The sequence below is a fragment of the Podarcis melisellensis genome (genome assembly GCF_964234715.1).
Source record: "Podarcis melisellensis genome assembly, chromosome: 13".
NCBI lineage: Eukaryota > Metazoa > Chordata > Lepidosauria > Squamata > Lacertidae > Podarcis > Podarcis melisellensis.
The window spans coordinates 43,751,733-43,775,915 of NC_138545.1; the positions used below are offsets into that span (position 1 = coordinate 43,751,733).

Sequence of the window (24,183 nt, forward strand, 5' to 3'; positions counted from 1 at the left end):
GCCCTCGCCCTCAGGCTCCTTCCCGTGTCCCTCCTCGCAGGGGCGGCGGGCGGCGACCCCTCTTCCCGGGGCCATGGCGGCGGCGAAGGAGGCGCCGTGGCGGCGGCTGACGGGCCTGTCGTTCGGGATGTACACGGAGGAGGAGATACGGTACGCCCCGCGGCTGGGTAGCAAGACTGTTAAGAGAGTTGGAAAGGGACCCCCGAGGGTCATCTAGGCCGACCCCCTGCGAGGCAGGATACTTTTTTTGCCCAACGTGGGTCTCGAACCTGCGAGCCTGAGATTGAGAGTAAGGGTTGTAGATGCACACGTGCTACGCGTGATCTTAGCCGAAAGGCCGAGAAGCGAGGATTGGAGGGGACCACGAGGGTCATCTAATAATAATAATCATAATCATAATAATAATCATATTTTTTAATTTATACCCTGCCCTCCCCAGCCTAGATCTACTCCAATCCCCCTGTGATGCAGGAATCATGTGCCCAACAACATGCTCAGCTATGGGGTGCTTAGTAGCATATCTGACTCTTTTTCCACGGTGCTTTTTGGGGACCCCACTCCTCCTTTGGTTATTCTAGATCACTTTGTTTGTTCCACTGCAGATGTGCCAGCAAAGCTGTTGGTGCAGATATAGGCATTATTTGAATGTGTTGTTGTTTAGTCGTTTAGTCGTGTCCGACTCTTCGTGACCCCCTGGACCAGAGCACGCCAGGCACTCCTGTCTTCCCCTGCCTGTCAAACTCATGCTGGTAGCTTCGAGAACACTGTCCAACCATCTCGTCCTCTTTCATCCCCTTCTCCTTGTGCCCTCCATCTTTCCCAACATCAGGGTCTTTTCCAGGGAGTCTTCTCTTCTCATGAGGTGGCTCATGAGTATTGGAGCCTCAACTTCAGGATCTGTCCTTCAGGGCTGATTTCCTTCAGAATGGAGAGGTTTGATCTTCTTGCAGTCCATGGGACTCTCAAGAGTCTCCTCCAGCATCATAATTCAAAAGCATCAATTCTTCGGCGATCAGCCTTCTTTATGGTCCAGCTCTCACTTCCATACATCACTACTGGGAAAACCATAGCTTTAACTATACGGACCTTTGTTGGCAAGCTGATGTCTTTGCTTTTTAAGATGCTGTCTAGGTTTGTCATTGCTTTTCTCCCAAGAAGCAGGCATCTTTTAATTTTGTGGCTGCTGTCACCGTCTTTGAATGTAGTGCAAGCCAATTCAGTTGGGGAAAACGTGTACCATAATTTGTGTACAATACTACTCAGCTATGGGAGAGGTACCCGTTAAAAAAATTCGCGCCTACACAGTTGTGCTGCTGTTAACAGCATGCATATATATATATACTAGGATGTAAAAATGGGCTGTTAAAATTATATTCCCCTGTTCCGTTTGCATCTTGGATCACATTTCTAGGTGTCAGAGTTTGTTGCAGCAGCAAACAGTAAAATGCTGTGCCGGAAATGTTGCTTGCTTTGAGACAATTGAAGAATAGTTCTGTATCACATAAATGCAATCCAAAAATGGCTTTGATGCTACATATCTAACTTTGTTTTTGTGCGTAGGAATCTGAGTGTAAAATCTATAACCAACCCACTTTTTCTGGATAATGCGGGTACTCCGTCACCAAATGGACTGTACGATTTGTCTTTGGGGCCAACTGACAACAAAGAAGTGTGTGCTACTTGCACGCAGGACTTCAACAACTGCCCAGGTCATCTGGGTCACATAGAACTGCCCCTCACTGTCTACAATCCTCTCTTTTTTGATGTAAGTATATTCATGACATTCCTGATTTCTCATATTCTAGATCCTATGGGGTTGTGCTGCTTCAGTGTTGTAGTTACCGCAGTGTGGAGAATAAATGTATGGTGTGAACACTTCACATTGGTTAATTACCATATTTTTCGCTCTATAAGACACACATTTTCCCCTCCAAAAATTAAGGGTTGCCTTCACCGAGGCCTCTGGAGTGCGGTAGGAGCTCCCACTGTGCTCCAGAGGCTTTGCGTTCCTTTCACTGAAGCCTGGAGAGCAAGACTCTCCTGGCTTCAGTGAAAGGGACCCAAAGTGCTCCGGAGGCTTCGGGTTGCCTTTACTGAAGCCTGGAGAGAGAGAGGGGTCGGTGCGCACCAACCCCTCTCGCTCTCCAGGCTTCAAAGATAACTGCCTCCAGAGCTCCCGCTGCGCTCTGGAGGCTTCGGGTTCCTTTTGCTGAAGGGTAGGTGCCCCTTCAGCTAAGGTGCAGCGTCCTTTCAGCTAAGCGGGAGGAGAAATGGAAGGGGCTCCGTTTCTCCTGCTGCTTCGCTGACAGGGGGAGATTTTTTTTTTTCTTGTTCTCTCCCTCTAAAACAAGGTGGGTCCTATGGTCGGGTCCATCCTATAGAGCGAAAAATACGGTGTAGTGTTCTACCTTTCTGGGTTTTTGGAAGGATTTTAACAAGATTAAATATGAAAAGCACTTTGAAACTTTAATGAAATATTTAGTAGTGTGATAATAAACTATTTTATCTTCTTCAGAAATTATTCCTGTTGATACGAGGTTCCTGCTTGAGCTGTGGCCACCTGACCTGTCCACGGGCTGTGATTCATTTACTGCTTAACCAGCTGAAGCTTCTGGAAGTAGGGTTGCTTCAAGCAGCCCATGATCTTGAGGCCGTCCTAAGCAGGGTAAGTTTGGCTCCTCTTGGTTTTTGTCTGAGAGCATTCAGCACTTTTCTAATTCAATCTTCATTTTAGTTTTTAGATGACAATGCAGACGCACCAGGTGCAGATGTGGAAGAAGTGCTGAGTTTGCACACAAAGGAATTGCTCCAAAATAACCAATTCAGAGAACATGGTGCACACGTAAGTAAGACGAAACAGTATTATAGACCACTATTTATGGTGCTTTGAATAAGCAGTCTGCTCTTGCTTCCATGTCTGAGGTAAAGGTAAAGGGACTCCTGACCATTAGGTCCAGTCATGACCGACTCTGGGGTTGCGGCGCTCATCTCGCTTTATTGGCCAAGGGAGCTGGCGTACAGCTTCCAGGTCATGTGGCCAGCATGACTAAGCCGCTTCTGGCTAACCAGAGCAGCGCATGGAAATGCCATTTACCTTCCCACCAGAGTGATATCTATTTATCTACTTGCACTTTGACGTGCTTTCGAACTGCTAGGTTTGCAGGAGCTGGGACAGAGCAACAGGAGCTCACCCTGTCGGGGGATTCGAATTGCCGACCTTCTGATTGGCAAGTCCTAGGCTCTGTGGTTTAACTCACAACATCACCCGCGTCCCTTTCCATGTTTGAGACAAGCTTGCAATTCCTCTTTATTAAAGTGCCTGCCGTTTTGAGGTTATCTTAGAGTAAACACTCTTCTGGACTAGTTCTTGAAAAATTTGCAGTGGCAGATTTACTCAAATTATGTTAAATAGGAAATGAAATTAATAAAAGCATTGCTTTTTTTCTCACTTCCTACATCACATAGTAATGCAGCATAACGGCCGGCTAACAAATGTAGAACATATCTTGTTGCTTGTTTAAAGAAAATTAGCTTTTAGTAGAAGCCAAGTGAATTTTGGATTACTGTATCTCTTTCTCCAATTAACTCAGGTGTGGTTTTAAAAATCATTTTCCATACCATTATCTCTTGAATAACTTTCACACCATAAGATCACAACATATTAAAGTGAAATATAGTTCATCTGAATTCTTATGCACATTTACCTGGCACTTGCAAAGGATTGCATTGTTAGTAGGGCAGGTGAACAGACACTTGGGCTAAATCACCACAAACCTACAGGTAAGGATATACAAATTTGATGTTGCAGGGGCTGAGTTGCTTAGCTAACCATCAGTCAAATGGTATCCTTGGGTAAAATGATGAGGAAGGGGATAGTGAGCACAAGAGCTACTGTTTTTGTAATATCTCTGTAGTCAAATTGAGAAGATGTTGACCTCCCAATCTGGACAGCCTAGATCAGGCATGAACTCTCCAAAAACGATATACCTGGGAGACAAAATGTTGACAACAGGAAAAAAGGCACCTTGGGTCCATTGACAGACCAGCACATCAAAGAGAATTTAGTATATACTAAATGCACTATGTGGCTAGTCTTAGTCTACTCAGGTAATGTCTGTATATGTGTCAGTGCAATTCATTTTTATCCATCCTAGTCTTGCGTTACCGTATAAGACTAGGGTTTTTTTAACCAAAAAATTAGGTTTAAAATTGGGGCTCGTCTTCCAAAATAGGGGGCGTATTATACATGGAAAAATACAGTATATTCTGGACTCAGCATTCCAAACAATGAAAAGAGTCTTCTGCATAAAATTGTTTGGATCAATGTACTTGAGTGTAGTGACTGTGAAATGTCAAAACTTTTTTCAACCCAAGAACAAAAACGTTTAGTAATGTTTAGCTTAGTTTAGTACAAAAATGTATTTTATGTGTTTTGAAACTTTTAAGTGCAATGAAATAAGGAAACTTGTACAGTCAAATATAATGTGTGAACCAGGTGATCACAGGTATGGTCAGCAACCATCCTGTTATGATGGTTAGAATCATTGTTGCAATTGCACTAAATGGCTGGGACCATGATGGTCCAATTCTACGTTACATTTGCTGGTGTTTGTAGAAGACTGCCACCACCTACGTGAATGATGAATGTTTGAATTGAAATGATCAATATGTAGGCTACTGGGAGTTGTGCAAGCCAACAGTGAATTACGAAGCTGTTATTTTTTCCCTCTTTTAGGTAAAAAACGTATGCGAGTATAGAAGCAAACTTATCTCCCAGTTTTGGAAATCGCACATGGGCTCAAAGAGATGTCCAAACTGCAAGTAAGTATATCCAATTGATCAGAAGCCAATTAACCTTATAAGGGCTGTTTCTTTCCTCTCCCCAGCAATAACTGCTAGAATTCTGTATACTGCTTTTAATAATTGCAATGTTGTCCTTTTTTACTCTTTCTTCAAGAGCGGGAAGATCACTTGTCCGAAAAGAGCACAATAGCAAGCTCACTGTGACTTACCCTACCACAGTAATCAAGTCAGGCAAACAGATGGTAGTGGAGGAAGCAGCAAGTACGTATGTCGTTGCATTGAAATGTATTTTCAGAGAAAGTATAACTTCTCATTTACTTTAAAAGCCTTCGTTTATTTTTTTTACAAATATTTTTATTTGCAATTTCAGCATAACAAAATTTCAAAACATATCATATTCATTATTTCCCCCCCCCCATCAAACCCTCCCCCCGAGACTTCCCTCAGCTCCTCTCTCTGATTTATCAGCACATATTATTTTCTGCATGTTATAAAATTATACATATCCTTACATTATCTATCTACCATGTTATGAACCAATAAATTTGTGTATGTTTATTCAAAACCTGCCAAGGAGTCCAGTTCATTTTGTTGTCTTTTTAGATAATTTGTATAAAGCTCCCATTCTTCCTTAAAGTCACAGTTGTCCTTGTCCCTCAATTTGTATGTCAGTTTCGCAAGCTCTGCGTAGCTCATCAATTTTTCCTGCCACTGTTCTTTCGTTGTGATTTCCTCATTCTTCCATCCTTGTGCTATCAAGACTCTTGCCGCTGTTGTAGCATACATAAATAAGTTCTTTGTTTTTCTTGGCAGGTCTTGTCCTACAATCCCTAACAGAAATGCTTCTGGTTTTTTTTACAAATGTCATTTTAAACATTTTTTTCTATTCATTGTATATCATTTCCCTTTTTTTAACTTCTCTACATTCCCACCACATATGATAAAAAGTCCCTTCTTTTTCTTTACATGTCCAACATATGTTTGACCCGGTTTTGTACTTTTTTGCTATCTGTACTGGTGTGGTATACCATCTATACATCATTTTCATATAATTTTCTTTCAAAAGAGAACAATCTGTAAAATTCAAATTTACTTTCTACAATTTTTCCCATTCCTCAAATTGTATATTATGTCCTGTGCCCATTTGATCATAACTGATTTGACCTCCTCGTCTTTTGTTTCCCATTCTAGCTATATACTATATGCTTTCTTAAACAGCTTCCCAATTACTTATTTTTATTTACTTGGGGCTGTTTCTTTGTCACTGGCTATATCAAAAACCCAATGGGTGGATATTTAGAAGCTAGAATATTTAGAAAGTTTAGCTTACCATTTGTGTGTGCCGCTTTCCACTGGGATTGGCTGTAGCTGACAGTTGCTGGTATTGAACAAGTGCCGTTTTTATTAATTTGTGTTTTAGTTGTATGAAATTCTAAAAATAACTTCTTATGGAATTTTAATGGTGTTTTTTTTCCAATCCATAAACTTTAACTCCTTAGCCATAGATGAAACCCAGCTGGGAAAACGTGGCTATATGACACCTGCTATTGCCAAAAAACATGTTGAAGCCTTGTGGAAGAATGAAGGTAAGTGATTGGTCCTTATTTATAGCTGGGGTGTATGTTGTGTCTGTCCATATTTATGGATACAGCATATAGAACCATTCCTGTTGTGGGTTTGATTTTTGTTATGTTTTGAGAATTCCTTGCTCTTGGCATCGAAACATCTCAGATGGTTGAGAGGTGCTACGTTTGCCTCTTCCAAATACTGCGAAACGGGGTATCCTGTGACATCGGTTGGTCTTTCCCGTGGGTAGAAAGAACTGAAAATGTGTCTCACTTTCCAAGTTGAGGAACTTGTGCTATATCTAAAATATTTACATTGTACACCAGGGCTCAGCCCAGATGTCGTCGTGCCCAGAGTAGAAAGTTCAAAACTGCTGCTAATTAACATGGCGCACAGTCCAACAGGATGCTTTCCTGAACAGGCTTCATTAAAATAGTTGGGAGCTGTGCAAAAGTTGTGTTCCATGCAGCTTCCATTTATTTCAACCCCAATGGATTTTGTCTTGTGTGCCAGATTTCGGTGTACCCCAGTCTGCCACCCGTCATCTTATTTCACAGTTGCATCTGATCCGGTTGGCTTTTGGTTGTGGGTTTTTGGGTGGCACTAGAAGATTTATAATGGCTGTTTCAAAGGTTGTAAAGGTAAAGGGACCCCTGACCATTAGGTCTAGTCGTGGCCGACTCTGGGGTTGCGGCGGTCATCTCGCTTTATTGGCCGAGGGAGCCGGCGTACAGCTTCCGGGTCATGTGGCCAGCATGACTAAGCCGCTTCTGGCGAACCAGAGCAACGCACGGAAACGCCGTTTACCTTCCCGCCGGAGCGGTACTGTCAGGGAACTGTCATCCGAGGAAAAAGTGGTGGACAGGCTCCAGCAGAATAGGAGAGACTCTGCAGCAGCGGAGGGAACCAGCAGGGGGAGTGCCAGAGTCACTGCGGAGGAAGGGCTCTGGGACACTTCCAGTGGAAACAGTGAAGAGGTTACTAGACCTCCCTTAGGAACTCCATCCCTTCGCCGGAAACTGTCACGCAGAGAGTCACGAAGGCGCATGTCTGTCAAACAACTTTTATGTTGGCGTAAGTTCCGTAGCCGCCCACTGTCAGATTCTACCAGCGACTAGCGGAGTCATGCTTTGGGGGAGCTCCGTTAGTGCCTGGGTTTGGATGACCAGCCAAACCCCAGCGGGATCCAGCTTTTACGCGCAAGCAGCTCATTATCCCATCATAGCAATCTGACAGTCTCCGAAAGCAGCTTGTGCAAGCAGAGGGCATCATGAGCGAACCAGCCGGAACAGGAGGAGCAGGAGCGGGAGCAGGTCCAAGCCTGGAAGAAAGGTATAGGGCGTTGGAGGTCCAGCTCGCACTGCAAACGGCGAGGCTAGAGGAGAGGAGGGCTCAAGATGCAGATAAGGGGAAAACCACCCCACTTGCCAGAAGGGTGCCTGGATTGGTGCAGAAATTTGGGGGGGATCCCAGGAACTATCAAGCCTTTAGGACAGAGATGCAATATGCTCTCAATCTACTGTTTGATGACTTCCCCGATGAGAACTCTAGAGTGGCGTACGTGATTGGCCATCTAGAGGGAGGGGCGAGGGACTGGGTTCGGCCCCTGATGGCAGCCAATAACGAAATCTTAAAGGACACAATGAAGTTTTTTCGCGCCATGGACTTGATGTTTTCCAGCGAGATTGAGCAGGGGGTGGTGCGCAGGAAGTTAATGGCATGTAAACAAGGGAGCCGATCTGTACGTGAGTACTGGACTGAGTTCACCATGCTGATTCACAGACTGGGGTGGGACCTTGCTAGTGAACCTATTCAGATGATGTTTGAAGAAGGTCTGTCTCCGTCAGTGAAGGATGAACTTTCCCGGGCACCTAGGGCGGAGTCTATGGATCAGCTGACTAAAGCAGCGCTGTCCATAGGATCACGCCAGGAAGCTAGAGCTATGGAAAAGCGGGAAGAAAAGGGGGAACGTTGGAAGGATTTCCGCATTCCAGAGATTCCGGAGCAGCCTTTCCCGCCAGCAGAGCCGATGGAACTGGGAACAGCGCGCACGCGCGCAGTTTCAAACACCAGGGAAGAGCGGAAGAAGGAGGGAAAGAGCGGCAAGAGATGCTATCTCTGCCAACAGCCAGGTCACTTTGCCAGAGTCTGTCCGCAAAGAAAGGAATGGCAAGGGATGGCAGGAACTGTTGGGGGGAAGGAGGAGGGAGAAATGAAGGAACAAGTAAAAGCCAACGCCTGGTTGCCAACATCAGGGCACAGCAGCCAGGCCAGGGAGTAGTGAACGTGCCCACGCCGGAACCTCCAAGACCAGCGCTTGTGATAGAGGTGTTGCTGGAACTGGCAAACGGACACCCACTAAAGATAAAAGCGCTATTGGACTCAGGTAGCTCATGTAATTTCATGAGTAAGGAGTTTGCAGCGGAACATCAGATACAGACTATCCCATTAAGTAAGCCTTTGCAGGTTACCACGATAGATGGGAGGGAGCTGTTGGGAGGAGAAGTGAGCCAACAGACTGTACCTATGATAATGAGGGTGGCACGGCACACAGAACTGATTGCGTTTAACGTAGCCACCTTGGGAGGAGCCCCTATTATCTTGGGAATGAGCTGGCTGGCACTACACGATCCGCTAGTAGGCTGGCATCAGAGAGTGGTTTCCTTTGGATCAGCACATTGCCTAGAACACTGCAAGGAGGGAGAGGCGCAGGCAGGTGCCAGGGCCACTCTAGCAGGGGTGGAAGTGATGGACAAGGGGAAGGTGCCACCGCAATACGCTGATTTAATTGACGTATTCAGCGAAAAAGAAGCAGATAAACTGCCCCCGCACAGACCCTTTGACTGTCAAATCACCTTACTCCCAGGAGCACAATTGCCAGTGGGCAAGCTGTATGCAATGTCAGACAGTGAGATGCAGGAGTTAAGGGAGTTCATTGACAAGAATCTTAAGCGAGGTTTCATCAGAGAGTCACGAGCGGTGGGGGGCAGTCCAGTGTTCTTTGTGGACAAGAAACACACGGGCAAGCCCAGACTTGTGTGTGATTTCAGGTCCCTGAATGCAGTGTCAGAACCAGTGACTTTCCCTATGCCTAGACTTGATGACATTCTGACACAGGTGAGAAAAGGGAAAAATTTTACCAAGCTGGACCTTAGGGGGGCATATAACTTGATACGTGTGAGGAAGGGGGATGAGTGGAAGACCACTATGTTCACCCCCTTGGGGGCTTTTGAGTACCTCGTTATGCCCTTCGGATTACAAGGAGGCTCCGCCTGTTTTCAATCATTCATGAATCACGTCCTGGGGCCATTGCTCTACAAGAACTGCGTAGCGTTCTTAGATGACGTCCTGGTGTACTCAGAGAATGAGGAGCAGCATGTGCGAGATGTAAGAGAGGTACTGAGCAAACTTCGAGAAAACCGGCTGTGGGTGAAACTGGAGAAGTGTCAGTTTCATACCAGGGAGGTGGAATTCCTGGGGTACCGGTTGTCTGACAAGGGATTGGCCATGGATCCCAGCAAGGTTCAAGCGGTACTGGAATGGAAAACACCAAAGACCAAGAAGGACGTGCAAAGGTTCCTGGGCTTCGGAAACTTCTATAGGAAGTTCATCAAAAACTTTGCCCATTTGACTGCGCCCATCACGGATTGTCTTAGTAGCAAAAAAAAATTTGTTTGGACGGAAGAAGCGCAGCAGGCGTTCGAACGCCTAAAGCAGGCGTTTGCGTCGGAAGAGCAGCTTCTGCACGTGGATCTACAAAAACCAATGAGAGTGGAGACTGATGCGTCAGACCGAGCGGTGGGGGCCGTGCTTCTCCAGCCGGGAAAGGATACGTCTGAATGGAGACCGTGTGCATTCTTTTCGCGAAAATTGAACAAATCCGAGAGGAACTACACGGTGTACGACAGAGAACTGCTCGCCATTCATGAAGCATTCCGGAAATGGCGGCACTTGCTGATTGGGGCGCAACACAAGGTTCAAGTCCGAACTGACCACAAAAATCTGGAATATTGGAGAACAGCTCGAGTGCTGAACCAGAGACAAGTGCGATGGGCTCAGGAGTTCTCCAAGTTCCACTTTGAGATTCGTTACGTGCCAGGCTCAGAGAACGTGAGAGCGGATGCCCTTTCCAGGAAACCGGAGTACTTAGAGGGGGAGGGAGCGCCTGAGGCAAGGCATGTAATCTCTGAAGACCGCTGGGTGTGTGGGGCGGCATTGGTGGGGCAAAGGGAACTGATGGAAGGGACGGAGAACGATGCATACGCCCAAGAGAAACTCAGAGAACTCAGGAGGACAGAAGAGAACACAGGGGGGTTTGAAGAAAAGAACGGGGCGTTATATTACAAAGGGGCACTGTACATACCAGATGGGGAACTGAGGGGGAGAGTACTCAAGCAGTTGCATGACAGCCCCACAGCGGGGCATTTTGGACAGCACAAAACCATGTGGTTGGTTACCAGGGAGTTTTGGTGGCCCAAGGTGAGGGAGGACGTGCGGGAATATGTCAGGGGTTGCGACAGGTGCCAGCGAGCAAAAGGAGAGAGGGTGGCGCCAGCGGGGCTATTACAACCCTTACCCACGCCAGAGAGGCCATGGGAGGCAGTATCCATAGATTTTATGACGGATCTGCCAAAATCCAAAGGCAAAACAGCTGTCATGGTGGTGGTAGATCTATTAACCAAAATGTGTCATTTTATAGCATGTTCACATGCGGTTACAGCGGAAGAGACCGCCAAGTTGTTTGTAGAGCATATTTTCAGGTTGCATGGCGCCCCCTTGAGGGTGGTCAGTGACAGAGGCAAACAATTTACTTCCAGGTTCTGGAGGAAACTTATGAGCTTACTGCAAGTAGAACTCAATTTCTCCACTGCCCGACACCCAGAAACTAATGGGCAAGCGGAAAGGGCAAACGGGATTTTACAACAATACCTGAGGTGTTATGTAAAGGACAGAGAAAATGATTGGGTAGATAAGCTACCGCTGGCCGAATTTGCCTACAACAACGCGGAGAATGTGTCCACAGGAATGAGTCCTTTCCTGGCAAACTATGGGTGCCATCCCCGGGCATTCCCAGGAGAGGGAGGGGAGAGGTGGAGCGTGCCGGCGGCGGAAATGTTTTTTGAAGAGATGGAAGCGATTCACCGTCAGCTCCAACTTAACTTAGAGAGAGCCAAGGAAGAATATAAGAAACAAGCAGACAGAAATAGGAGGGAAGGTGAAACCATAAGGGTGGGAGACCGGGTGTGGTTGTCAACCCAAGGTCTACCGTTCAAAGGGGGGAGTAAGAAGTTGAGACCCAAAAGATTGGGACCCTTTGAGGTCATACAGCAGGTCAATCCAGTAGCATTCAAACTCAGACTGCCCAGTCACATGAAATTACATCCAGTATTTCACAGGTCATTACTGTCGCCGTACCGAGAGGGACGGGAGTGGGGGGAGCGTGAGAGAGAGGCCACCCAAGCGCCCGTGATAGAAGAGAGAGAACGCGACATGAACGTGGCAGGAATCATTGATTCCAGGTGGAAGGGGAATCAGGTGGAATATCTGGTAGAATGGGAGGGGGAAGTAGAGTCGGAAAACACTTGGGTACCAGCAGAGGTAGTCAAGGACGAGGTTTTAATAGAAACATTTCACCAGCGTTTTCCAAAAAAACCGCAACCCGTGGCACGATTTAGAAGGGAACACTTTGGGACCACCGATGAGGAAAGAGAGTTTGAAGGGTTCCCAGAGTCAGGGGTGGGTGAGGAAGCCGACTCCGACGAAGAAGAGGAAGACGGGGAGAGAGACGGTACGCCATGGTTAGAAGTGTTTGAATCCTCGGACGACGAGGAGAGCTCCTTCAGGGGCTTTCCGCCCTCACCGCCAGTGGGAGAGGAGGTAGGGGGGTGTGAAGGGGGCCCTGGGGGGGAGGTGGATGTCAGGGAACTGTCATCCGAGGAAAAAGTGGTGGACAGGCTCCAGCAGAATAGGAGAGACTCTGCAGCAGCGGAGGGAACCAGCAGGGGGAATGCCAGAGTCACTGCGGAGGAAGGGCTCTGGGACACTTCCAGTGGAAACAGTGAAGAGGTTACTAGACCTCCCTTAGGAACTCCATCCCTTCGCCGGAAACTGTCACGCAGAGAGTCACGAAGGCGCATGTCTGTCAAACAACTTTTATGTTGGCGTAAGTTCCGTAGCCGCCCACTGTCAGATTCTACCAGCGACTAGCGGAGTCATGCTTTGGGGGAGCTCCGTTAGTGCCTGGGTTTGGATGACCAGCCAAACCCCAGCGGGATCCAGCTTTTACGCGCAAGCAGCTCATTATCCCATCATAGGTACCTATTTATCTACTTGCACTTTGACGTGCTTTCGAACTGCTAGGTTGGCAGGAGCAGGGACCGAGCAACGGGAGCTCACCCCATCGCGGGGATTCGAACCACCGACCTTCTGATCGGCTCCGTGGTTTAACCCACAGCACCACCTGTGTCCCTTCAAAGGTTTTAGGAGGATATAAATTATGTCCATGCTCACAGCCATGAATACACAGGAAACTATCAAATGGATTTGTTGGAAAACATACTTTGTAGGTGTGTGTTCTGCGAACAATTTGTATTAACACCTGTTTTTGTGTGTGACACCTTTGACCTAAATGTAGCAAGGTGCTAATGCTTCTTTTTTCTGTTTTTAGGTTTTTTCCTTTGCAAGCTTCTCTCTGGCATGACAGCCATTGGCGATTCAAGTTTCAATCCTGATATGTTCTTCCTCGATAAACTTGTTGTTCCACCTTCCAGGTAATGAAGCACTTTTGGACTTTATTTCACAATGCGATCCTGAAAGGTTTTACTGATTTACAGTTGTGATTTGTATCAGCTCTAGAAAGAGGGTATTGTTTATCTCTGGTTATAGATATCGTCCCGTGAATCGCATTGCAGACCAGATGTTTGCAAATGGTCAGACAGTGAACTTGCAAGCTGTGATGAAGGATGCGCTTCTGACTCGGAAACTTCTGGCTTTCATAGCTCAGGAACAGTGTCAGTCGCTGCAAATTGAAGAAGGAGACCTGAAGACGGTAAGGTCAGGAGGACCTGTTCAGTGTCCGTTGTATCAGTGGAAAACCCAATGAGGCTTTTTGACCTCAGTAGTTTTGTTTTTATGTTTCACAGATAAACACAGATAAACAGCCTGTGGAGCCCCTGGACCGTTCTGTCTTGGTGACAATCCCAGGGCAGACTACTGCAGATAAGCTTTACAACATTTGGATTCGTCTTCAGAGCCATGTAAATATTGTGTTCGACAGCGACATGGATAAGTTAATGTCTGAAAAGTACCCTGGTGTACGTCAGGTGAGAGCTGCAGAAATATTCAGTGTTTGGTTGAGTATTCTGAAGTTGTTGGAAGGGGCTGATACATTGTGAACTACAGTCGTACCTTGGTTTTCAAATGGCTTAGTCCTCGAATGTTTTGGCTCCCAAATGCCGCAAACTTGGAAGTGACTGTTCCTGTTTGTGAACTATTTTTTAAAGCCAAACTCCCAATGGGGCTTCCAGGGCTTCTAATTGGCTGTAGGAGCATCCTGCAGCCAATCAGAAGCCGTGCTTTGGTTTCCAAACGTTTTGGAAGTCGAACAGACTTCCGGAATGGATTCCGTTTGACTTCCAAAGTACGACTGTATTCCTGACACTTACTTATTTTGCATACAGTGGTACCTCGGTTTACAGACGCTTCAGGTTACAGACTCCGCTAACCCAGAAATATTACCTCAGGTTAAGAACTTTGCTTCAGGATGAGAACAGAAATCATGCAGCGGCACAGAGGCAGCAGGAGGCCCCATTAGCTAAAGTGGTGCTTCAGGTTAAGAACAGTTTCAGATTAAGAACAGACCTCCAGAACAAATTAAGTTCTTAACCCGAGGTACCACTGTATTTTAAAAATGCTCTTCAGCAAAACAGCTCCCAGCACAGGTCACAATGAAATATAAAGAACAGAATACCAAGACACTGTAGCAAAACAAACCAGTCCTAATAAAGCCAGCAATCAAGCAGCACTTAAGCTAAGTTAAGAGACAGAAGTTTAAAAGTCTGGGAGAATGAAAGAAAACAGTCATTTGGAGCCAAAAAAGATAGCAGAGAAGGCCTAACTAGGAGGGCCTAAGGAGTGGTGAGGGATTGTCATAAATGAGGTACCAGCATCAAAAATAGGTCTGCCAAGTCACTACCCATCTCGTCTCAAATATATTGGGGAGCACACCCAGATGAGAGTTCTCCACCAGTGACTTCAGGTGGGCTGGCTGATACGGGACCAGGCTTCCTTCAGGTATCCAGGTCCCAAGCCATGTTAAGGCTTTGAAGGTAAGCGGCAATGTTTCAAAATGTGCTCTAAAACGAACAAGATGCCAGTGCAGTTCTTGTAAGTGCTGGCGTGATAGGATTCCAGCTTTCAGTCCCAGTTAGTTTAGAATACAGCTGCTAGGCTTAAAACTAATATGCAAGCAGATTTTGAAAATAATGCATTGCGATCTCCAATTCTGGATTTTTCCAGAGCATGGATTACCATAACCAGTCTTGGCTGATGAAAGTCACACAATGATATACAGGCCACCTGAATCTCTAGTGACAAAGTTGGGTTTAGGAGCATCCCCAGACCTTAAGCCTGATCTTTAAGGGCATGGAAGTAGCCAGTACGATGCCTTCAGATATTGTTGGGCTCCAACTCGCACAATCCCTGACTGCTGGCCATGCTGGCTGGAGTCCAAGATTTGAGAGGCCAGAGTTCCCCCTATGTCTGCTTTAGGGGGAGTAAATCCTCATCTGCTGAACACCATTTCCTTGAGCAGACAAACCACATAATCCACCAAATGTCCATTTTGTAAGGACTGAGTTTTAGATTATTGGCCTTCATCCAACAGTTCAGAACTTGCGCCATCTCACCTGACTTGAATGTAAATGAGAAGTTGAGTTAGGTGTCATTCGTATATTGAGGGCACCTCACCAGATGACCTTCCCCAGCAGTTTCATGTAGATTTCCTTGAACTTTGATGCTGAAAACCTAAATAGACAAGAATGAACTGATCCACTGGGTCTTCTCCTTTTTGGGTTGAACTTTATGAGCTGCTTCTGTTGAAATCTACAATTCAATACAATGAATAAGTATATCTTATTTTTTCAAACATACAGCTGGTTACGTCTTGTGTGTTTATTGAACATGTTTCACGTAACCAGAGGTCTGTTGTTGTTTTTTGAAAACCTAAATAGGTCAAGATAGTGAAAATGTCTGTCTGTCTCTATCTCCCTCTCCCTCCCCCCCCCCATTTGTGATAAAGTTTCTGGAGAAAAAGGATGGCCTGTTCCGCAAGCATATGATGGGAAAGCGAGTGGATTATGCAGCTCGGTCAGTCATTTGCCCTGACATGTACATTCGGACCAATGAAATTGGCATTCCTATGGTAAGAGAAGCCTACTTAGTGCAGAACGTGGTTTATCATTGTGGAGATTTTGGGGGTTGGCATTTTTATACCCTTCCATAATTTTGGAAGATGTTGTCTTTAATAATAATAATAATAGTAGTAGTAGTAATAATAGTAGTAGTTCTTGTACCCCACCCATCTGATTGGGTTGCCCCAGCCACTTTGGTGGCTTGCAATGGAATATACAGTGGTACCTTGGTTTACTAACTTAATCCATTCCGGAAGTCCATTCTTAAACCAAGGTGTTCTTTCCCATAGCAGCGGGGGACTCAATTTACACTCAACAGGAAGCAGAACATGTTCTGCTTCCAAGGCAAAGTTCACAAACTTTGCAGCATTCTTAATCCAAGTTGTTCATAAACTAAGCTGTTCTTAAATCAAGGTACCACTGTAACAGAACACAACAAAGCATTTAGCATTCAAAGCTTCCTGAAACAGGGCTGCCTTCAGATGTCTATGAAAAGTCATATAACTGTTTTGCTCTTCGACATCTGATGGGAGGGTGTTCTACTGGGGGCATGTAACTACCAAGAAGGCCTTCTGCCTGGTTCCCTGTAACTTCACTTCTTGCAGTGAGGGAACCGCCAGAAGGCCCTTGGAGCTGGACCTTACTTCTAAAGCTGGGAATTTGTGTCTTCTAATATATTTCCTCCGAAACATCTTGCAGTGATGATTGGTCAGGTAGGCTTCATTGGGAACACATAATGACTATGTGTGTATCACCACCAATATACATAGCACTTTGAAAAGTAACATCAGCCAAAAAAAGGACCCACATGGAGCCGACAAACTAAATGTACAGAGAAGGATGGACTGAAAGAGGAAGAAGAAGGAATGATAAAAGGGAGGGCCAGCTTATTTTGACCTTGCTACAGTTGTGGGTGAGAGTTAAAGGCCTATGCCAGTGAATAATATTTATCTCGCTAGTACACTGATTACTTAGTCTTAGTAAGGAGAATGGAAGTGAATCTCTGCTCTTGTGATACCACAGACAAGAACTTGATCCTTGCCTTTGCTTTTTTCTTCCTTGTAGGTGTTTGCTACCAAGCTGACTTATCCTCAGCCTGTAACTCCCTGGAATGTCCAAGAATTGAGGCAGGCGGTCATCAATGGTCCCAATGAGCACCCAGGTGCTTCCATGGTTATCAACGAAGATGGGTCTCGCACGATACTGAGCACAGCCAATCAGACCCAGAGGGAAGCCATAGCCAAGCAACTCCTGACTCCTTCCACAGGGGCACCGAAACCAGGGCTAAAAATTGTGAGTAGAGTCGCTTCACACATAAGGGCACTTCAGGGCAGCCAACATGGTGCTCTCCAAATGGTTGGAGGTCCAGTGGTCAGGGATGATGGGAGTTGTAGTCCCATCATCCCTGACCATTGTAGGTGGAGGGTATCATATTGGATAATGCCCCTGACCTAGAAAAAAAACAACCCTCCCTGGCTAGATGACTCAACTTGCATCATTGAAGATTACAGGACTTCTAGCAGTCCACCACCAAGCTGGCTCCATCAGGTCCAAAACTTAGAGCAAGAGGTGCAGGATAGCCTGGTCCCCTCTCAACACCTTCCCCAGTCGAGGGAACACACTTCTCTCCTTAGGCAAATGGAACATTGCTTTCTGAAGCCTCAGTATCTGATATTCTGAACAGAAGGTACTGGACCACTAGGTGAAAAGCAGATTCTGGGTTCTCCTTACTTCTCTGTGAATTCTCCTTCCACTTTGGCTAGCTGTGTCCTTTTAAACATGCTTGGGAGGGGGGGCTTTGTTGGTTTGTTTTCATTTTAATTGTGTATTTTGAGTTCTCATCTTGTTGTGAACTACCCTGTGATCTTCCGATGAAGGGTGGTACAGTGGTACCTTGGGTTACATACACTTCAGGTTACATATGCTTCAGGTTACAGACTCTGCTAACCCAGAAATAGTACCTCGGGTTAAGAACTTTGCTTCAGGATGAGAACAGAAATTCCTGCGGCGCAGCGGCAGCGGGAGGCCCCATTAGCTAAAGTGGTGCTTCAGGTTAAGAACAGTTTCAGCTTAAGTATGGACCTCCGGAATGAATTAAGTACTTAACCTGAGGTACCACTGTATACAGATTAAACAAACGAAACAAGTAACGGACCATGAATAAAAAGAAAATTTCCTAGGAGGGTGTTGTAACAAGACTCCTTCCTCCTCTTCCCCTGTCTCACCTGGCTCCAATCTCACTGCTCAGGCCTGCAATGGATTCCATGAGAGTCCTCTGCCTCATTACAGTGGTGCCCCGCAAGACGAACGCCTCGCAAGACGGAAAACCCGCTAGACGAAAAGGTTTTCCGTTTTGGAGGCGCTCCGCAAAACGAATTTCCCTATGGGGTTGCTTCGCAAGACGAAAAAGTCTTGCGAGTTCCTGCGGGGTTTTTCCCCTCCCCCCCCCTTTTCCTAAGCTGCTAAGCCACTTATCAGCTGATCCACTGATAAGCCGCTTAACAGCTGATTGCTAAAAGCCGCTAAACCGCTAATAGCGCTAATCCGCTAAGCTGTCAATGGGCTTGCTTCGCAAGACGAAAAAAAACGCTATACGAAGAGCCTCACGGAACGGATTAATTTCGTCTTGCGAGGCACCACTGTAGTTTTAGTCAATGGATTCCACCATCAAGGAGGAGGAGGGGAGAGAGACAGGTTGCAGTTTCTTAGCCTTTAGGAGGGAAGAAAGGCTCTGGGTCTCCTACTGTGTATTGAGAAATTATCTTAACTCCCTTGGAAAGATTTCTTTTTTATGCGGCTGAACTTGAACCTCTTGCAGGTGTGCCGCCATATTAAAAACGGAGATGTCCTTTTGCTGAATCGGCAGCCTACCCTTCACAGACCCTCCATCCAAGCTCACCGAGCCAGGATCCTGCCCGAAGAGAAGGTCCTGAGGCTTCACTATGCCAACTGCAAAGCCTACAACGCTGATTTTGATGGTGATGAAATGAACGCCCACTTTCCTCAGAACGAACTGGGCAGAGCTGAAGCCTACGTCCTGGCGTGTACTGACGAACAGTATCTTGTCCCCAAGGTGAACCGGGGAGCAAATTGTGTTGGACGTTGCTTGATTTCCCCCCGGATTCCTTTGCGTTTTCCTTCTCTGTTTTTCAGCCGTGTGGTGGTAGGAAAGATAACTCTTTATCTGCCAGTGGAGGAAACAGGATCATGAACTTACAAAAAATATTGGTGGGCATGCATTGCCAGGGTTTGGAATTCCCATTGGATACTCTGGGAGGGTCCAGCTGCAATCGATCTGCATGCCAATCCATGGAGCACAAGGCCTCTGAATGCAATTCAGCGCTGGCTATGCACTGGGAGGGAGCCAGGGTGGTATAATTTTGTAACTGAGCTGTGGTACAACTCAAGGTGGGGTGTTTTTTGGGGGGGTGGGGTTTAGCTTTTGAAAATTGAAAATCTAAGGCAGCCACTGGCAAAGTGACCAACTTTGGGATGGGGGGTCTGATGATAATGTCCACCGTGGTATTTTAAAGCATGGTTTTTGTTGTTGTTTAGTCGTGTCCGACTCTTTGTGACCCCATGGACCAGAGCACGCCAGGCACTCCTGTCTTTGTCCATGGAGTTTTCTTGGCAGGGATACTGGAGTGGCATGCCGGTTCCTGCTCTAGGTGGATCACGTTTGGTCAAAACTCTCCACTATGACCTGTCCATCTTGGGTGCCCTGCTCGGCATCGTTCATAGCTTCTCTGAGTTCTTCAAGCCTCTTCGTCACGGCAAGGCAGTGATCCATGAAGGGGAAAGCATGGTTTAGCAGTTGTAAAAATCCAGAGGGTATATGTAATGTCTTGAAGGGAGGGGATGGCAAAGTTGATTGCAGTGGCATTGTGCGGGGTGGTGGTGGGAAGAAGAGCAGTTAGCCCAGGCTTCCTCAACCTCGGCCCTCCAGATATTTTTGGCCTACAACTCCCATGATCCCTAGCTAGCAGGACCAGTGGTCAGGGATGATGGGAATTGTAGTCTCAAAAAACATCTGGAGGGCCGAGGTTGAGGAAGCTTGAGTTAGCCCTTTTGCTGCATGACATTTTGTGCAGCAAAATTCCCTCTCCAAGATGCGTTGCAGTCTGGAGAGGCCTTTCACCCTTTTCCACGTGGGGAGGAAAGTGGGTGGTGGTGCTTATTGCAGAAGCAGCCTGGGGGGAAAGGGCTTTTCCTCAGCCTGCCTGCCATTAACTTTGCAGCCTGCCCTAACGTTTATTTCCTTAAAGGGTCCATGCACCTTCATGCTTCTAAGCCCCAGGATGGTTGCGTTGCCTCACAGTTGTAAGCCCCTCTGAGCCACAGTCTTCCAGCCTGTAGTGTAATAACCGTGGGCTGCTGGTTTTGTCCAAGGTCTTTTCCAAGTTCATTTGTAACTTAATCCTTTAAGTGCAGTGTTTAAAGGAGCTATAGAATTTCCCACTGGACCTGCTAACATACCGCTTGGCGCTTTCTTTTCTGTCTTGGTGTATTTCTCAGGATGGACAGCCGCTGGCAGGTTTGATCCAAGATCACATGATCTCTGGTACCAGTATGACCACACGGGGCTGCTTCTTCACTAGAGAACAGTATGTGGAACTTGTGTATCAAGGGCTGGTAGACAAAAAAGGAATTGTGAAGCTTCTCCCTCCGGCCATTATAAAGCCACAACACTTGTGGACAGGGAAGCAGGTAGGTTAACCAGTACACCTTAAATAAAATAGTCTATTCAGAGTTGAACAGTATGATTTAAGCCTTGCCCTTTCACTGAAATAATGGGCACATATTTGGGTGGGTGTGTGGGTGGGTGGGTGTGCGCGCGCGCGCACACACACACATATACAGTGGTACCTCTGGTTGCGGACGGGATCAATTCCGGAGCTCTGGTTGGATCCCAAGGTTTTTGCAACCAGAGGTGCCTGTTCTGCGCATGCGCATGGTGCAGCAGAGTGCTTCTACTCATGCGCGTGGTGCATATACTTCCAGGTTTGCTGCATGCGTATCCCGAAGGGTACGTAACCAGAGGTACTCGTAAGTAGAGGTACCACTGTGTGTGTGTGTGTGCATGTGTGTGTGTGTACACACACACACACACACACCCTATATATCTATATCTCTGGAGTTATTAGATTGTGGTTTTTGTTTGTTTGTATAATGCAGTTTCCCCTTAATAGTGTGAAGGAGCAATCTGTTAGCTATGCACCTGACAGACTTGGATAGAAACAAGAGGAATGAATCTAGCTGGTTAAGAATATGCCCCATTCCTCCTGCTGCTCTCGGCTATGTTGCTGTCTGCTGAAACGGGATTGGAGACTCCCCAATTTTCCTTTTAACGTGCTGGACTTTTCCATTATGTTTTTCCCCATCCGCCCCCATTATGTATTAAGTCCAGCTTCCTTCCATATTTTTCAGCCTTTTCTTTTCTCTCCCGCCCATCACGTTTTCCCCCATTTCCCTCCAGCTCCCCTCGCCTTTCCCCTCTAGAATTCGATTCTGTGAGCAGGGGCTTGTTTGTTGTTGTTTTTTATGCAGCACTTCCCTTTAGTGCATAACAGGTGCTTACTAAATATATTTTCAACTATTTTCTTTTATAAATCGCTCTTCATCTGAAGATCTCAGAGTGGTTCACAAAATAAAAATACAGGGCAAAAGAATAAAATGAAAAAGTGAAAACATGACAATACCCCCCCCCCACACAAAAAAACAATAAGATGGGTGAAGATGGCTAAAACACAAAGATCCTTTTGATAGGTTGCCTGCATCCAAGACCTTGTTGTGTTTGTGCAGTTTAGCGTTGTATGTATGTGCTTCCTGCTGTTCTATCCACACAGGTGAATATACCATTTGCCAACAGGTAGGGATAGGTAAATGCTTTGAAGGGACCAACTGCACATCAGAACGAATTCCTTTTCCATTTGTAACCAAACCTTGTATTCCATCGCAGGTTGTTTCTACATTGTTAATAAATGTAATTCCAGAGGATCACATTCCCCTGAACCTGCTTGGGAAAGCCAAGATTGATGGAAAAGCCTGGATGACAGGCTCTGCCAGTAGAATTCATGGATCGGGTCTTGCCTTTATGTGCGAATCACAGGTATGGTTCAATATTTAATAATGTACGGGGTCAACAAGGGTCCCAGAGTTTTGGCTGGCCTTGCTGGCCAGACGGGACAGTTCTTATTGACATAGGAGCATATCCTGATCAATACAGGCAACTCCCCATTTATGCAGGGGTTATATTCCGAAGCACTGCATGTTTAAGTGACACTGTGCATATTTGAAACATCATTGAAACAGAAATAGCCTGCAAATCCCACCTCACCTCTGCCCTGTGCTGCCCCTTTTTGTGACATTTTTGGGTCACTTCTGGGTTCATCGCAATGCACGTATGTGCAGTTGCACACATATTGAACATGAGCAGATGGGGGTTGTCTGTACCTCTGAGGCTCCAGGCCCTGTCTGTCCACCCTGGCATTATTATTACTATAATTAATTAAATTTCTATACCGCAGGATAGTACGTACCCTGTAAATGATCTCTTTCAGCTTCTGCCTTCTGGCAGAAGGTACAGTGGTGCCCCGCAAGACGAATGCCTCGCAAGACGAAAAACCCGCAAGACGAAAGGGTTTTTCGGTTTTTGCGTCGCTTCGCTAGACGATTTTCCCTATGGGCTTGCTTCGCAAGACGAAAGCCCGTAGGGAAATATCCGGGGACCTCTTTTAAATGCTGGCGGTGGGGAGCAAAGCCTTTCCCCCCCCCCCTCCGGACTTCAGAAGAGGTCCAGGAAGGCCGGCGGGGGCGAAAGGTTTTGCTCCCCACCGCCAGCATTTTAAAAGTGGTCCGGGATAGCAGGGAAGCGCTTCCCACTATCCCGGACGGCTTTTGAAGGCAGGCGGGGGGAGCAAAGACTTTTGCCCCCCGCCAGCCTTCAGAAGAGGTCCAAGACCTCTTCCGAAGGCGGGCGGGGGGCAAAAGTCTTTGTCCCCCCTGCCTGCCTGCCTTCCCGGGGGCTTTTAAATCGCCCCAGGACTGTCCCGGGGCGATTTAAAAGCCCCGGACGGCTTTTGAAGGCAGGCGGGGGGGAGCAAAGACTTTTGCCCCCCGCCAGCCTTCAGAAGAGGTCCTGGACCTCTTCTGAAGGCTGGCGGGGGGCAAAAGTCTTTGCTCCCCCCTGCCTGCCTTCCCGGGAGAGCGGAAAACACAGCGCTGCCTTCCCGCTTTCCGCGTTTTCAGCTCTCCCGGGAAGGCAGGCGGGGGGAGCAAAGACTTGCGCCCCCCGCCGGCCTTCAGAAGAGGTCGGGGGACAGACTGTCCCCGGACCTGGTCTGAAGGCGGTTTCCATAGGAACGCATTAATTGATTTTTAATGCATTCCTATGGGAAACCGTGCTTCGCAAGACGAAAAACTCGCAAGACGAAAAGACTTGCGGAACGAATTAATTTTGTCTTGCGAGGCACCACTGTATAGGGTTATAAAGGCCAGGACTAGCCACCTAAGGAACAGTTTCTACGCAAATGCAATTCTGGTTCTAAACGCAGCATAAGGGGTCTCTATAGTATAGTGTATTTTAAAATAGGGTTTCAGAGTTTTTAAGGGTTTTTGAATGTTTTATGTAGTAGTTTTATAGTAGTTTTATGTAGTTTTGTAGTAGTTTTATGTAGTTTTTCAATTTCAGTGTTCTGCATAGGACAATGACAATAAATATATCGTTCTTCATCTGAGGATCACGGAGCAGTTTACAGTATAAATGCAGGTCAAGGATCTGTGCTATTTTGGTAAAACCAAAATGGGCATCTAAAAGTACACTAAAAGAGGAAGTTTCGGAGTGGGTGTAGTCAAGTCTTGACTTGGAAGTCTTTTATATCTGCCAGGTTGTCATCAGAAATGGAGAGCTGCTCTGTGGGGTGTTGGATAAAGCTCATTATGGTAGCTCTGCTTATGGGCTGGTCCACTGCTGCCATGAGGTCTATGGTGGTGAGACCGGTGGAAAGGTGCTCACAGCTCTGGCTCGGCTCTTCACTGCCTACCTGCAGTTCTACAGAGGTTTTACAATGGGTGAGTAATCCAGCTCTCTTTACTGTTTCTCTTTAAAAAAGCACACAGTTGTTTCAGCACCCAAAATATTAATGAAAACAACTTCTAGAATGACACTTCTGCTCTGATCCTTTGTTTGAAAGTAATCTGCATTTAAGGGACGCGGGTGGCGCTGTGGGTTAAACCACAGAGCCTAGGGCTTGCCGATCAGAAGGTTGGCGGTTCGAATCCCCGCGACGGGGTGAGCTCCCGTTGCTCGGTCCCTGCTCCTGCAGTTCGAAAGCATGTCAAAGTGCAAGTAGATAAATAGGTACCACTCCGGCGGGAAGGTAAACGGCGTTTCCGTGTGCTGCTA

General features: G+C 46.6%; 1 protein-coding gene across 1 annotated transcript in view; it reads left to right on the forward strand.

Moving 5' to 3' along the window:
* The first annotated feature begins 19 nt into the window (after window positions 1-19).
* POLR1A (RNA polymerase I subunit A) overlaps window positions 20-24,183 on the forward strand; it is a 44,411-nt gene continuing 20,247 nt past the window's right edge. The window contains exons 1-16 of the mRNA XM_081883765.1: window positions 20-150; window positions 1,561-1,765; window positions 2,516-2,665; window positions 2,735-2,842; window positions 4,736-4,821; window positions 4,958-5,064; window positions 6,303-6,389; window positions 13,037-13,139; window positions 13,255-13,417; window positions 13,512-13,691; window positions 15,668-15,790; window positions 16,845-17,072; window positions 18,598-18,852; window positions 20,295-20,486; window positions 21,739-21,888; window positions 23,666-23,849. Of these exons, the coding sequence (XP_081739891.1) occupies window positions 74-150; window positions 1,561-1,765; window positions 2,516-2,665; window positions 2,735-2,842; window positions 4,736-4,821; window positions 4,958-5,064; window positions 6,303-6,389; window positions 13,037-13,139; window positions 13,255-13,417; window positions 13,512-13,691; window positions 15,668-15,790; window positions 16,845-17,072; window positions 18,598-18,852; window positions 20,295-20,486; window positions 21,739-21,888; window positions 23,666-23,849 (2,398 nt within the window). The 5' untranslated portion in view covers window positions 20-73. The remainder of the gene's footprint in view (window positions 151-1,560; window positions 1,766-2,515; window positions 2,666-2,734; window positions 2,843-4,735; window positions 4,822-4,957; window positions 5,065-6,302; window positions 6,390-13,036; window positions 13,140-13,254; window positions 13,418-13,511; window positions 13,692-15,667; window positions 15,791-16,844; window positions 17,073-18,597; window positions 18,853-20,294; window positions 20,487-21,738; window positions 21,889-23,665; window positions 23,850-24,183) is intronic.